This window comes from Mastacembelus armatus, chromosome 13, assembly GCF_900324485.2.
Source record: "Mastacembelus armatus chromosome 13, fMasArm1.2, whole genome shotgun sequence".
Classification (NCBI taxonomy): Eukaryota; Metazoa; Chordata; class Actinopteri; order Synbranchiformes; family Mastacembelidae; genus Mastacembelus; species Mastacembelus armatus.
In genome coordinates this window covers 2389381-2404667 of record NC_046645.1, presented here as the reverse complement: position 1 = coordinate 2404667, position 15287 = coordinate 2389381, and the positions used below count along the sequence as shown (strand labels likewise).

General features: G+C 41.5%; 1 protein-coding gene across 10 annotated transcripts in view; it reads right to left on the bottom strand.

The window, feature by feature from the left end:
* Nucleotides 1-1878: 1878 nt before the first annotated feature.
* The window catches only part of fli1 (Fli-1 proto-oncogene, ETS transcription factor), a 29300-nt gene continuing 15891 nt past the window's right edge, over nucleotides 1879-15287 (bottom strand). For 5 of the 10 annotated variants that reach the window (XM_026317026.1, XM_026317034.1, XM_026317043.1 and 2 more), the window contains 5 exons: nucleotides 11944-12012; nucleotides 6055-6114; nucleotides 5597-5656; nucleotides 5414-5461; nucleotides 1879-5246 (listed from right to left, as the gene is read on the bottom strand). In XM_026317026.1, the coding sequence (XP_026172811.1) occupies nucleotides 4717-5246; nucleotides 5414-5461; nucleotides 5597-5656; nucleotides 6055-6114; nucleotides 11944-12012 (767 nt within the window). In that variant the 3' untranslated portion in view covers nucleotides 1879-4716. The remainder of the gene's footprint in view (nucleotides 5247-5413; nucleotides 5462-5596; nucleotides 5657-6054; nucleotides 6115-11943; nucleotides 12013-15287) is intronic. The other 5 variants (XM_026317061.1, XM_026317071.1, XM_026317080.1 and 2 more) reach the window with 1 other exon arrangement.

Here is a 15287-nt window from a genome sequence, read left to right as displayed (position 1 = left end):
AAAGTCCTCTGTAAGCACTGGCCTGTCCATTAACTCTAAACTAAGTGACGTTCACCAGTAAGAGACCAGGTCAGTCAAAAAACACTACACTTACATACAACCTACCCAGCATGGCCAGCTAAATGGCTAATGACAGTGTTACACCATAGCTGGTAGACTACAGGGTTTGCACCTTCTATAGCTTCATGGAGACATTATATTATAGAAATGGTCCCACGCATCATATGACACTGAATAAAAGTTACATTTCAACTAGTAAAAAGTACTAAACCTAAACTATGGACTTGTCAGCACTAGGTTTTGTCATGGGCTATGGGGAACGTGGACACACACAGTGAAAACTCAGTATTTAAACCATATTTGTTAATAAAAATTTGTCATAAATATTTGTCATAAAAATGAATGTTTTTTAATCTAGATAACTTACAGTAGTGACCAAATGTAAAACTAGTCCGTTACCTATTATATCACAATCCTACAACATTAGCAACCTGTTGGTTTGCATTAACAGAGTGGCCTGGGATGGAGTCTGTTTGGTATTTAGACAACAAGAAATGCTACACTGCTCTTCAAGAAATGTTGCATATACGGGAGCCACAACCTAAATAGGCGATGTTATGGATAACAATAGCCTACTGTTAAATTGCCTGAGACTGCATGTGACTCCTGTTATAACAGCCTTATCAATTTTTATTAACCCATTACCCATTACATATGTATGACATAATACTCTGGACTAAAAGAATAAAAAAACAAGTCCCACTTTATCAGCTGTTACTGTCTGATAGACTGCAGTGTATAAAATAAAACATTTAACAGCCATGCCGTCTTTCATCCTTACATTTAATCAGTAGGTCAGTGCTGAAGCAAAGATTATCTTTCTGATTGGGTAGTTCACATACATCTCAACTTTTGTGTCAAAGTGACAATCCTTTATCGGGCATTTTCAGCCCACTGGTGCTTGTACACAAGAACCGACCTGAAGCATATGCATCATTAATGCAATACTATTACAAAATTCTCATGGCAAGCAGGGCAATTGCTAGTAGTATAAGCAATAGCACCAGTGTTCATCTTCCAACCTGGTACTTTACATCCATCAGTCTGTATGGTGCAACCAGGAGATTTGCATCTTTCTGGAGTATTTTGAAATACTATCCATTGAGATTTAGGTTTATGACCCCAATCTGTGACAACAGGTCCTTTATTTTCTCAACTATATACCTGAAATGATAAAAGGAGTCAGCTCTAAGCCGATGTGTTTACCCTTTACCTAACATTTTCAACTTTTCAGTCTGTAGTAGCTTGTCTGACTTCAAAGGATGACTTGTGTCTTCACAAAACACAGCATCTGAAAGGCATGTTTGTTCCGTGGCGGATGAGAGGGGAACATTGTAGTCAAGCCAGCTGCCACTGTGACTGAAGTAGAAAACTGATGTGAAGCTTAAGGCTGAGAGGTATATCACATGCTCTAATTTCTCCTGAAAGCAAACCTAAAAGCTAGAAAACTTGGCAGTGACTTTTCCTTCAAGTGACTGGGTGCCATCTTTAAGCCAAGGATCCAGTTTACCGTTTGAAACAACACAGAAGAACATAAGCAACCAGGAAAGAAACAAAAGTAAAATTTACTAGGGAGAATTGCAAAGTGTGCAGTGATGGTTTTACGGATTTTTTTTTTTTATATATCAAGAATACATGTTGCGAGACTAAAGGCTTTGAAGCACAGTGTTTTCTGCATGTTTACAGTAAAATATGTATACAGACGAAGTTTCAACAGATAGCCTAATCATTAATGTACTTTCAGAAGGTCCAATGAACGTTCATCTGTCACTCCACCTCTCCAACTGGCACTCATGTGAAGCCACAACCAAGCAATACTTAACATGAGAGGTAAAAACATTTATTTTGTCACATTTTCCTATACAAAAGCCCTTTTCCAAAAGGTATTACTTCATACATTTGAGGAATGACAATAATAATGGTTAATTGTAAAATTATAAACACACACGCACATACGTATATATCTATATATATAGATTTTTTTGATATCCAAAATACATTGCATATACGAAGTAGCACAGATCCCTCTTCATTGATAATGCTTGTGAAACATGGAAGTTAAGGGTGTATTATAATCATTTCTTTATGCTACAAATCATGTTTCCTTTTTTTATTTGTTCTTTTAAAGCTATAAATCTTCAGGAGAAGCTGGTTGAATACTGTTGGCATTATTTTTGAATAAAATACCTGATATTCTTTAATGCACAGAAAAAGCTACCAATCCCAGGGCTATCTGGTATGAATACTGATTTACAATGGAAACAAACCACGTGTTGCATAGAGAGTAAAAGAATCCTTGGCCATTGGATTATGATTAAGCAGGCACTGATAGTTTTGGGAATACAAAAAAATATCTTGTGCACATAAGGGCACTCAAGATGTTACAACTGAATTTTAGAAACACAAACAGTAACAAAAAAAAAAACAAAACAAAAATGTTAAAATGTATTGTCCAAATGTACAGATATAAAAACGCTTAAAATGCTGAACAAAGTACTTAGCAGAAATGGACTTAAAATGTTTGCATTTTTGACCGAGGTCAACTCGTATTAATTCTCTTGACTATTTTTATACTGTGTCACATATGAAAATAACTCTGCATAATTTATACAGTAAGTTGCTTTAATGCCTAGTTGACTGATGCTTATAAAATAATACAAAATAGGTCTGACAAACGCACAGCGTTTGCGAATCTGAGGATTTCTTTGTTTCATCTCGTCATACTTAATTGGTTTTATTCTCGGATAAACTACTCAGTCCCAAGTAATTTATTTTCAAGTGTCCATTTTCAGTTACTTTAAAGGAATACATTTGCTATTGTCAGCCTTAAACACCTGGAAATGGATATGTTTTGACAGGATACTATTATAAAATGATGATGAAATCCTGACTTGAGATTCATGTGCATTTTGATGGCCATAGATCAGTGAATAACTAACATTCAAATGCACATGCTTCTCTCACACTAGGATCCAGCCCTGGTAAAAATGTATCTTGGCTGTCTATTAACATGGCTTACTGCTAAGCTACTTCTCTGTGCTGACACATACAGTCCTGACTGGCCTACTTTGAGAAAGGAGACACCGTGGCAGGCATTACTTTTTGGAGCGCGTGCAAAATCAAAAATAGTCAGATTTCTGTCAGTTAGAAATGATTCATGTGTCAATGCATTTTGAAATCGTAATGCTGTTTCATCTTTAACAAACGGACCATACTGTATTTGGTAGGCTATAAAACAGCAGCATGGTACTAGCACTGAGGATTTTGAGTCTCGTCATGGCACGCAGTAAACACCCTCATAGTAAAACAAGGTGTGCTCATATCACTTTAAGGGTCTTTTGATAAAAAGAAACAAAAACACACCCAAAAAAACATTCCAAACATACAGCCTCAAGCCCTGTTATGTAGATAACATCTACATACTAACATCTGCAAAAAGGGCACTTTCATGTTTTAGATTCAGGCAGATTCAGCAAACATTGTTTTAAGTGGGGAGGAATAAATTTCACAATTTAAAGTTTTGACAAAATGAAAATATCTGACAAATTTTGATTTTGCTGCAGGGTATCCCTTTTACATGTGTTTTCCAGACCAGAAGACATTCACATTAATACTGACATGGTTGAGCCACAAAACATCTGGAAATGACATGGCTGAAAGGTAGCAACATGGCAAACATTTAATAGCCTGGTGTGTGGCCCCCTGAAAACATCTGACCTGGGTTGAATTATTGTTGCAAATTACTTCAATTACATCTTGACTCAGCTTCCCCAACACAAATGAGTGCACTGTACACACCACCCATCTTCAACTCCACACACAACACACAAAAAGAGCATTTTAAGCAACTAAGTTGACCCAGGTCAACAAAACATACAGCGCTTCCTTCTCTGGTACTTAACTCTTCTCCAGCCTTCCAGTTTGGAGGATAAATTATATCATGAATGGCATATTCCAGTTGCCAAATTTCATTCAGTGCTGAGAAAAGTCCATCTCTTTCAGAGCTTCTCCTTATCCAGCAAATTCCAGAAGACTCTCCACACACACATAAAGAGACAGAGACAGACGAGCAGACAGAGAGAGTGGAAACACAGCTAGATGTGGTGGGAATAAGAAACCCCGGCAAGGCTGTAGACAAGCGGAAAAGGCAGCCGCGTTAAAGCATAATGTACATAATGTACTGAGGAGGATGTAGATTGAGACCCATAAAAAATAGGCCCATGTCTGGTACTGTAGCGGGGTGAGGAAGCAGACAGGCCCGGGTTGTTTCTCCTGTTCTCAGGATTTGGTTTGGGAAGGACATCTGTGGGTGCAGCTTTCAGGAGGATGGGAAAAAAAGCACAAGAAACTCACACACATCCAAAAAACATAAACAGTTGCTAGTCTTGTAAAGATAAGTAGTATTCCATTTTGGACCATAGCATCCAGTTGTTTATAGATTCTTACAAATAATAATAATTATAATAATAAAAAAGAAAAACTCCTTCAATTTAATTATCCTTCATTCAGGAGTAAAATTTCTTCAGAGGATAAATGCCTTTATCAATTCAGTCTTCATTGGTTTCGGCATTACTGGGAGTGCAGGACAGCAATTGTGGACTTTGCTGTGGTAAATGGGAGATTTCAGGGGCTGGTGGTTGTTCAGAAAGGGCTGTTTTAATAGTAACCTCCCAGGTGGGATTGGACATGGGTGGTAGGATGGCGGGGAACGTTTGGATTGGGGTAGATGCCTGTAGTTGGTGAGCTCCAGTACGGAGCGGTGGGTCCAAAGAAGTTGGAGGAGGTGACGGGCATGGAGGGAGGGTGTGGGGATACAAAGTTGACCTTCTGCTGGTGGGGGTGGTAGGAAGGCACATAGGCAAGGTCCGAGGGGTACTTATACATGGAAGACTCGGTGGGGTGCGGCTGCAGCGCCTGGGCGATGCCATGGAAGTCGAACTTGTAGGCATAGCGCTTGCCGTGCACCTTGGTCATGATATTTTTGTCATAGTAGTAGCGCAGCGCACGGCTCAGCTTGTCATAGTTCATGTTGGGCTTGCTCTTACGCTCACCCCAGCGCCTCGCCACCTCGTCCGGGTCCGTCATCTTGAACTCACCATTAGTGCCCTCCCAGGTGATGCATCCAGCATTGGCACTGTCAGACAGGAGCTCCAGGAGGAACTGCCAAAGTTGGATCTGACCTGACCCTGATGGTGTACAGAAACACTGGTCAGATGCAGCCTCATTCGGCTAAAAACACACCCAAAAACATTGTTCACTGTCAACAGCTTGATGTGTCATTATCCAATCCACTGAGTCATGCATGAAAGGGCATTTCAGAGAAATCTCCAAGACAGCTGTCTCAGAATATTACCTGGATTGGCTAAACGACTACTGGTGGGACCCAGAATCTGGTAGGGATCTGTGGACAAAAAGAGAGTTTTTCTGAGGCTCTGAGATTTTATACTTTTTAAACTCTGTTATGAAAACTGGATAAAAAGAAATCTGATAGCTAAAGACTAAGAAAGTGAACTTTTAAGACAGAGTTATAATTTACCTGGTTGAGCTCTGGGTTGCTCAGTGGTTTTGGTTACATTCTGAGTAACCACGGGTGAGCCTGCACAGAGATAGAGAGTAAGAGAAAGATAAAACATCAGTGGGGTGGCCCTCGATAACACAGCTACACATCTTGAAGGCACGTCAACAGAGGTCCAAAATAAATAAGGCAGGAGCTGGTGGTGGGACTGACTACTTCTGGCTCTGTGTTCCAGGTTCTGAAAACAAAGGCTGTAATCTTTAGGAGTCTGTCCCACATGTCTAGACTCTGTGCATGTTGGAAATCCCTATCGTGTGAGGCAGACTTATTATTTGGTCGTCTTAACCTGTACAGCATGACATATGATAATGTTCACCACATCAGTTGAAATGTAGAATCATGCCCTCGCTCTTAGTTAGAACCACCCATGCTGGCCAAAACGCTTAGTGCATGCATCTTTAATGATATTGTGTCCTCACCTTTGCCACTGTGCATGTTGTTTGACCATCCTGTTCGCCGTACAGCATCGTATGAAGGGTCTGGTGAAAACGAAAGAAGAGAGGAAAAGGTTTAAGTACTTTAAAGGTATTTCCTAGTTGCTAAAGTTTAAGAAACTAAGAAACGTCACTTTATAAAGGATTAGGGATAGGTTGGTGTGGAAATCTGCAGTTGTCCTATTTCAGTACCATGTATTTAGTCAAATTAGTGTTCTAGCCTATCAAAGACATGTAACAGTCTTAGCACAAGGCAGAGAGACCACTGCCAAATGGTATCAATAAATACATCAAAACATGGTTCAAGATGCTCTTCACAGGATATCTGGGCGCAGTAATGTGGTTTTGTTTCTCATGCAATGGTGGTGAAAACATAGATTGGCACAACCTTCGACAGGGACTACAGTTGGTTGAGCAGCTTGCAACACTCTGACCACAAACAAAGGGACTGATGCAGATTAACGTACAACCCAGGCACACATATAGACAATACACAAAATGATATTCACCCTCATCTCATCTCCCTTTATAAGCGGCTTTTATGAAACCTTAACAATCAGCCAAACTGGCCCAGTTTGCATGAGTTCTACCTGCTGTGTGTCTGCGGTTCAAACCTGACTGAGTTGGAAGATTGTTTCTGGAAGACTTCCAGTAACAATCAATCACTCTGACAAAAGCAGATAAAACACAGGATGTATTGTTTCCCTGGCATACTCTCAGTGCACCTGGCCAGCACCAGTGATGGTTTGTATTATTGTGGCCTAAAACAGTTTAAACAGTTGCCAGAATACAAGGAAATATGAATTTGCTTTACGCCGTGTGCTTTGTGCAATACACTATTCCCAAATCAGCTATACCGCTTATCAAGTAGAAGGGGGTGGGGAGGGGAAGGGGGCCTGAGAAAATCCATCCAGGCATGGGGAGAACATGAAACTCTACACATTCAGGTTCTAACGCAGAACCTTCTAGCTGTGAGGTCACAGTTCTAACCAGTGCAGCGCTCTGTGTTTTCATGATCTGCAAATCTTTTTGTCAGCAGTCTGTCTCCCACAGGGCAGCAAACATGGACCGTGTAAAAGTGATGACAGAGGTTGTTGCTGGTCTAAGCAAGATGTTAGTAGGTCAAGAGGTAATCCCTTTACCCATCAGTTTACAGGGAAACAATAATATCAATAGGTGGCGAATTGTTTCCTGAATCAGGTCAATATTGAGCAGGTGTAAATGCTGTATAAAGATGGGATCAGGTCTTCATTAATACCTGAACATGCGAAATGTGACTTGCAACACTGAACCCTGAATGAGTCTGCTGATGCTAGACTTTGGAAATGTATTCTGTGTTTCGTGGGTATGGGTGTTGTCCAAACATGAATATTCATGTCTTTTCACATTATTTTGATTTGTGTCTTATCCAATGGATTAAGACAATTTACATGCTGATATGTATTTAATCAGTGAAAACACCTGTGGCATAATTCCTTGTCTAAACTGTCCATTCATTTGGTACAGACATAATTAATTACCTTTTTTTGTAATTGTGGCAAGTGTTTTTTTTAATGTGTCTGAAACTAACACTATCTAATTCACATCATCATTATTTAGGCTTTGTGTGCCATCTGGACCTGTACAACACCATACAGCCACAGCAGCCACTGACATCAAATCATCATTTAACACTGTACAATACTGCCCTCCTGTGGATCATACCGTATGAACATATCTGTTTCTAAGTCAGAATTAAAATTCCTTATTTCTCCTTTAAGCACAACTGAACCCTTGAAAACAAACTTTGCCTGGTAGCCTGCCACACAAGTGTTTTACTGTTGCAGTCATTTCATAATCAAACACTGAAATACGCAAAAACACTTCAAATCCAATTATATTTCTTGTGCTACTTTCAAAGGATGTTTTGTTGCCTTTTTCCCCTTTCCTTACTAGTTGAACAACCTCCAAGTAGAAAAGTTCCTGCTGCTTGGGGACCAGATAGCTTCACTAATTTCTAACTCTTCAACTTTTAACCCCTGTCATTTGAGCAAAAGGCCCATCCCTGTCTGCAGTTGACAAAATGGGTTCTAGTCTCTGTAAATGGAAAGAGTGAATTTAAGGAGGAGAAAAATGTGAGAGGGCAAAAGTGACATTGTAAAAACATATGGATTAAGTAAAATGAAAGAAACGAGCTTACAACAAAGCAAAAATTGCAATACGATCACACCAATGAAAGGAAGTAGAGGGTAATTTAGAGAAAGACAAAAAGAAGAAGAAGAGGGACAAATAACATGCGGGCTGCCGTGGCTCAGCGGGGCTGTCAGGTTCAATCTGGTGTGGGCCGGCAGGATAGCCAAGAAGCAGTGACTGGGGGAGAGTCCTGGGAGAGTTGTGTTTCCTGCCTGCTTTGCTTGCAGACAACCTCTCTTTGTTTTACTGGCCCTTTTTTCCCCTCTACTCACCGCCAGCACCCCCCTCTCCATCTACTCTTCACCACCCCGAAAAAAACACAACGGGGCTACCTCTACCTATGTGTGGAGAGGGGGTTTCAAACAGGAGGGGTTATGTTGGGGGAGAAGCAGAAAGGAATGGAGGAGAGGGGAAAGAGAAGATGAAGGAAAGAAAGAGTAGTGAGCAGCAGACAGATGAAGGTGAAGACAGTAAGTGAATAAATAGGCAAGGAACAAAAAAAAGAAAAAGTTAAGAGAGGGAAGAGAAAAATAGTTGGAAGAAACATGACTTTGGAATTTGAAAAGAAAACAATGGCAGCAAACCCAGCTACTGTCTGGTATGGGCTGGAAGAGATCCTAGTAATATAGGCTATCTACAACTATTAGATACCTTTGGTGTAGTTATTGGCAGAAGATTACATTAGCCTTCAAACTTATTTTCCTCATGCAAACAAGACTCAAGCACACAGGACCAAACGGTTTGATGCTAATTGGACTGAGTGACAGATGGAAAAGAGGAAGTGAAAGTGCTGATGAAGGAAGAGCCGGAGGATGTAAAACGTACAAAGTCCGAGTGGTCGTGGGGTATGTGGTGCGAGTCGGCCTCGCTAACACAGACACAGACCTGAATGTGCACATACAGAGCCGCCTCATCCCCAACCACCCCCTCCTGCCTTCATTTTTCCAGGCCTCGCTCTGACTGCGACTTGAGCCAGTTTCCACTCTGGTCTGGGGTGTGGTGCATGCTCCTAGGAGACTTCGACTGCAGGGCCTGTTAGTCAAAACAAGTCCTGAGTGCTAGACAGAGAGGGCGAGAGAGGCTGAGAGACAGGGACAGAAAGACAGGGGGAGGCAGAGTGGGAGAGAAAGACAGGGAAATCGAACATAGAGGGTGAGACAGACGGCGAAAGACGGGAAGAGAGTTGCATAGTGGACTGTTCTTAACCCTAAGAATCTGAGCCAGGACGAAACACAGACAGAGGAAACATATTTAATACCCGTAATACAGGTGCTTTAAAAGCCATTTGTGAGGAAGAGGAAGGATGTGAGTGATGGCAAGTACACGAAGAAAACACAAACGAAAACAAATGTTATGTGCAACTTTGTAAGCTGGCCTTCAGGGTTTTTATTTCAAGAGTATATTTTATCGATGTTCTTTCTTTGATTTCAAAAAGCTGCAGTTGTAGAGCAATTAGATTTCATAAATGCACGACAGCTTGTGCAAACAATGGCACATGTGCACAAGTAGTGCTGCCACTTTTACTTGGAAGGAACATAAATACATTCACAGATGTGATTCATCACCTTTCCAGCTCCTCTTAGAGGCAGCAGAGAATATGAGTGGTTCTTGCTATGAATTAAAAAATTCCATATTTTATAGCAAGGACTCAAACAGAAACCACAAAGAAACAGTCTAAGCAAAGCAGCCAACAACCAGAACTGTCAATATATAACACCCGGATACTATATAGAGGAGGCCTCACATAAATTACCCAACCTATGCCCTTAATAGTAGTGTACTGGCAGACTGTAGTACATGCAGGACATGCAGTAACACATCTACATGCAGGCCAATAGCAGACACAGGCTTTAGCTACGCACAGAGAGCCGCACACGCACACACACACACATACACACACATACACACACACACACACACACACGCCCTTTCATAGCTGCTACATTCCATGTTTTATATGCTCACTTTTATTCATAACATTGCATTTTACACCAGAGAGTCTGGAGTAGATTAAGGGCTGTCTCCTGCTGTATGCTCATGCTTACTCTACCCCAAAGAGCCTGTATGGTATTTGACTGTTGTCGAAAGGCAATATGAACTTGAACATCTGGCAATGCTGATCTGCGAAAATGTTGATAAAGGCTTCTCGTCAAGCAAGACTTCTTTTATTGTTGAGTCACAAACTTCCAACTCTAGTTTTAAAGGTTTTCCTCATCATCTTGTTCCACTTAGTGATTTTACATGAAGTAGCATTTTGTAATATTTGTAGCTAATACGTTGTATAGATTCAGGCTAATTCCAAATATTTAAAAAGAAAGTAATTCATTTAAAATTCCCAGTTCTTGGAAGTTCAGCCTGTTGGAGGATTTATCTCATGAAGCTGTACACAGGATGGGTTCACAGGACACAATTCAAGGCACAGTCGGTGTTACTGTGAGCCCATAATAGCAGTCACCTCTTGTGAAAGGGAAATGCTATTGGAGGGAGTGACCCTCTCTTCTTGCCAGTCCAAATACCTGGTGCTGAGAACCAGGAAGACCAAGGTCGGGGGGTGACTGAGCAGAATCTTATCTGGCTTGCCCATTGGCCTATTGGTAATGAAGCTGGGTAAAAACAAGAACACGGGCTGCTAACGCTTACCACTGGGGGAGATAGAGAGAGGCATTCTTAACAACACTTATCAGACCTAGTGTTTCCTCTCCTCCTGCCTTGATAGGGCCCCCATCCTGTGAGCAAGGCTATCATTGTTATTACAGTCCTTTCTCCCTCTCTGGTGGTGCAGCATATAGCGGATGTAAAGGATGTGTAGGTTTTTTGTTTTGTTTTGTTTTTAACAGATATGCAGTGGAGCCAGCACCTAGTTTGTGTTCTGTCAGTGCTAAGAAATCTGTGTGGAGTGAAGAGGTAGCTAGAGGAAAACAATCCCAGTGGTTCTGGGTGTTGCTCTAAGAAATTCAGCTTGGCTTTAGCAAGAATTTGACCAGTGTAAAATTACTGGCTCTGCCACGTCTACATTTCTACATTAGACCAAATTGTATGATTACGTTCCTTAAAATTCAGTGTCATTTGTTAACATGCATACACAGTAGAGACACATATACTCTGTATATGCTCCTCTTCACCATCTGCCATATTTACTATACTTGTTGTTCTACCACCTGTTTCTGGTTCATGCCTCTCCATTGAACAACCTAATTCACATGTATTATGTCCCACGTCTTTCCCAAACTCACTTCATTCACAGTCTGTTCTTGCCCTGCTGCTGTGGACAGAACTCATCAGCACGCCGCTTTTGTCTTGTTGTTAGTGTGCCTCTTTTGTGGGGCTGCCCTTCTGAGCTGCAATGTGTTGTGACAGCGTTCAGGTAGTGGTTCTGAATAGCATGATCTGCTGTAACAGCGTGGCTCATATTATTTTAACAACACAAAAGACACACCTGCACAGTTGCAATCAGTGACTGCACCTGCTTTGGATTTGTGTGAGGGCTCTGTATTCTCAAATGTGCATACGCTGAGTGTGAATTTCTTGTTCTCTGCTTGTCTGAAGATGGTAGGTTCTGCTTGCTTTTTTTTATTTTAATGGTTTTCACTAGATTGATGAGAATTCAGTGACTTTTTTCTCACTGCACTCCCTTGATATAAAACAATTCTACCGATAATATGCCAACTATGGATACACAATAAAGAAAAAAAGTGCTCCTACCTTCTTTGGCAGCCAGGCGTGGGGATGGGTCTGTGTGAGATGGCGCGTTGTAGGATAATGATGAGCTACCTGTAATAAAATGAGAAAAAACAGAGCACATTAAGACTAGTCCTCAAACAGTGAGTAGCACCACAAACAAGCATATAAAACCTGAAATATGAAAGAAACACGTTCATTTTAGAAGATTCAAGCATCTGGGTTTTAACAGTATGTGTTATGTGTTATTACATTCAGTTCAGTGTTAGCATTTTGAGTGATTTTAGTGTTTGAATTATAAATATTCTCAATGTGCATATCAATTATCATCAATTTGCTGTAAAAAGGAAAAAAAACTGCAGTTGAGAGTAAAACCTAGTGTGACTAAAACTCAATAGCCAGCAGGTGGCAGTAGAGGGCTCAGGTCAATTACAGTAAAGAAACGCAACATACAGGCCCTTTTTATTTCTGGAATTGGGTTCCCGTTTTGTCTTAGAAAATAATCTCAGGAGAAAAATAATTCAAGACACATAAATCTAGTTCTAAATAAAGAAAATCCAGCACACAGTCAGTCCTTTAAACACAGGGAGAAAAAAAAAGCCTGTGAGGAATTTAAATGAACACACTACTACTGAAAAGTTGGTGAGGCAAAACTGCATATGGCTGCCTATTCATTTCACCTTATGGAGCAGCAAGTCTGCGCAGCATTCCTTCACTTACACAGGCACCCTGGGCGGCACCAAAATGCTCTCTTAATTTTAGCTACCCCCAGGCATAAATCAGCGAGTGGAAAAACAGACCCAAAAATGCACAGAGAAAACACAAGAGCCACTACTACATGAGGAGTGTTAAGATTTAGCAGTAAGCTGGCTCTAGGGAGCTGCTGGGTAAGGAAGATGCCTTTTCTCAATGGAACAATATGAGGAGAATGAAAAAGTGAAACACAATCAAGTTTCCAATGTTCTTTTCTTGAGGTTTGATGCAGGTTCCTTTCCTAACTTACTGTGCTGCTCCTGGTGAGTTTGATAGTGAGGGGCCCATTGTGGCAGACTAGAGGTGTGTTTTTTTAGGGGGTGACTTGGGGGGAAGAGTGGGGTGCTCCACAAATGTATTCTAACCTCCCATCACCCAACCCCTCCCATTTCTGCCTATTCCCCGGCACCCCCAAAGCTCTGGGTCTAGTTTAGAAACCTGGGAGCCTCAGAACAGGGGAGCCATTGTGTGAGGCACGGTCCCTACACAGCAATCAAACGCAGCTCCCTGTACAAAAATAATTCCACACGCAGAGTGCAGGCGCACAGGGGCTAGTGAGCCACTAAAGCACCGTTTTTGGAATGAGGAAGAAAGTGTAAGAGAGAGATGAACAGATTGACAGAAATAGAGGGGGAGAGAACAGAGGAAGGAAGGGGGAGGAAGGGGTTGTTAACCCTTTTCCTACTGTGTGCCTCATATGTGGGCTGACCCAGACAGGCAAACAGGCAGCATTGCTGAGAAAACCTCAAACCATCCCACAGAGAAATTCAGGACTGCTGTATGAGGGAGAGTGAGAGTGAGTGAGAGCATCGGGCCCAGTGAGAGAACGAGCGAGAGACACCACAGCTGACAGTTTGGTGGATTGAGTCTTGGCCGCTCTGCCTATTTATTTGGACGAACTCTTCCTCTCTTAGAAAACAAACATGTCCCAGTAATCTGACAGCACAGTGGGAGGACTGGCCAGTGTTCAGCCTTTAAGACCCTCACTCTTTTTTTTTTTTTTTACCTCTGCAGTCACATCTGCTCAGAGTCTGTTGGATTACATAACATCCACAAACAATTTTCTTTTCTTTCCTTCCTATGACTGATGGCTTTTTCAAAAGCCCTGTCCCCGTTTGGCACAACCATAACAGACAGAGATCTTTCAGGGCTTGTTCAGCATGGTGATGGACGTCCACTGGGGCCCTGCTATTTATTCTGTAGAATTATATCATACTGTTACCTCCAACATGTGGTCTGAACTTTGTCAATAAACTGAGATCCCAAATTACCCTGATTTGGGCTTCTTGCCACCTCCAGGGAGACAAATAGGCTCCAGTTAATAGTAAATCGTCCATTTAGCTATATAAGATAGAGCTGCACTGCCCCTCTGCACATCTTTACACCAGCTTCACATAGCGCAGAAATTTCCAGTAAGTCTTCCAAACCCAAAAATGTTATTTATTGTTGCCTTCCAAAACAAGTCGTGTTTCCTCAGCTGACACCCTAAGCATTAAAATTATAGTTTATTAGTAGCATTAGGCAAGTAAAGCAACTAATGTTATTAATTTACTACTGTCGTTAGATTACACTTCATTTGGTTTTCATTGTAGACCTGTGAATTATGTCAAACGTTCTTTTAAACAACAAACATAACACATCTCTCATTCTGTACCTCACCTGTATAGACAGAGACGGTGCTTTTATTCGTCTTCAGTCTGTGCTTCAGACGTATTTCTCTGACCACCAAGTAGCTTAATGTTAGTCTGTGTGATTGCACTTGGGCACGAGACAGCACTTCTGAGTCCCGTACCCACAGGGAAGCTGTGGGGGGTCACACACTGTCCAAACCCAGCTGTATTTGTTGCTGTTTCTGTGAACTTGCCATTTCATTTGTTACTTCAGGGCTCGGTCACATAGACCTCTTTAAGCAAACCTTGGCGGAGTCATACAAACTGACAGTAATCCAAGGTTTTGCAGAACTGCCCAACTCAACATACTTGAGTGGCAATGGGGTTGTAAGTACAATTATTATGTACCTCTAAGCAGCTAGCTTCAATTACAGCTGAGCTCATCTCAGTGTTTACATGAATAGCAACTGCTTATTATCCACCTCCACTTATGCTAATGTGATATGTACATAAATTCTTGTAGTGTTAAGTGTCAGAAGCTCAGCAGTCAGGGGATCAGCCACAGACTGTTCTGTAATGGTGGCTCACAGCAGACAGCTAACAGTAAAGGGCAGAGAGCCAAGCTGCTTGAGCCCCTCTGCACCAGTGATAATCTGCCAATAGAAAGAACTAATGCAAAGGGAGCTCAATAAAAATGTTGTGAGGGGAGAAAGAGAGAGAGCTCTCCAGACCTCCTTTTTCCCTACTCAGCCTTCGAGCCCAGATGTTTATGGTCTGTATAAACTATTGAGAGCTCGAGAATGTCCCCCCACTCTGGAGCAAGCAGCAGAAGTGCTGAAGCCCAGACTCTTTCTCCCTCTCTGTCTGTCTTAACTCCCTCACTGTAAATCCATCCAGACACACAAGCAGCAGCGACAGCTGGGAAACAGAACTATTGCTATTCTCCAACGGCACTCAATCATGACCACCTCGGACCGTTTCCACACTTTTCTAAAAACAAAAACT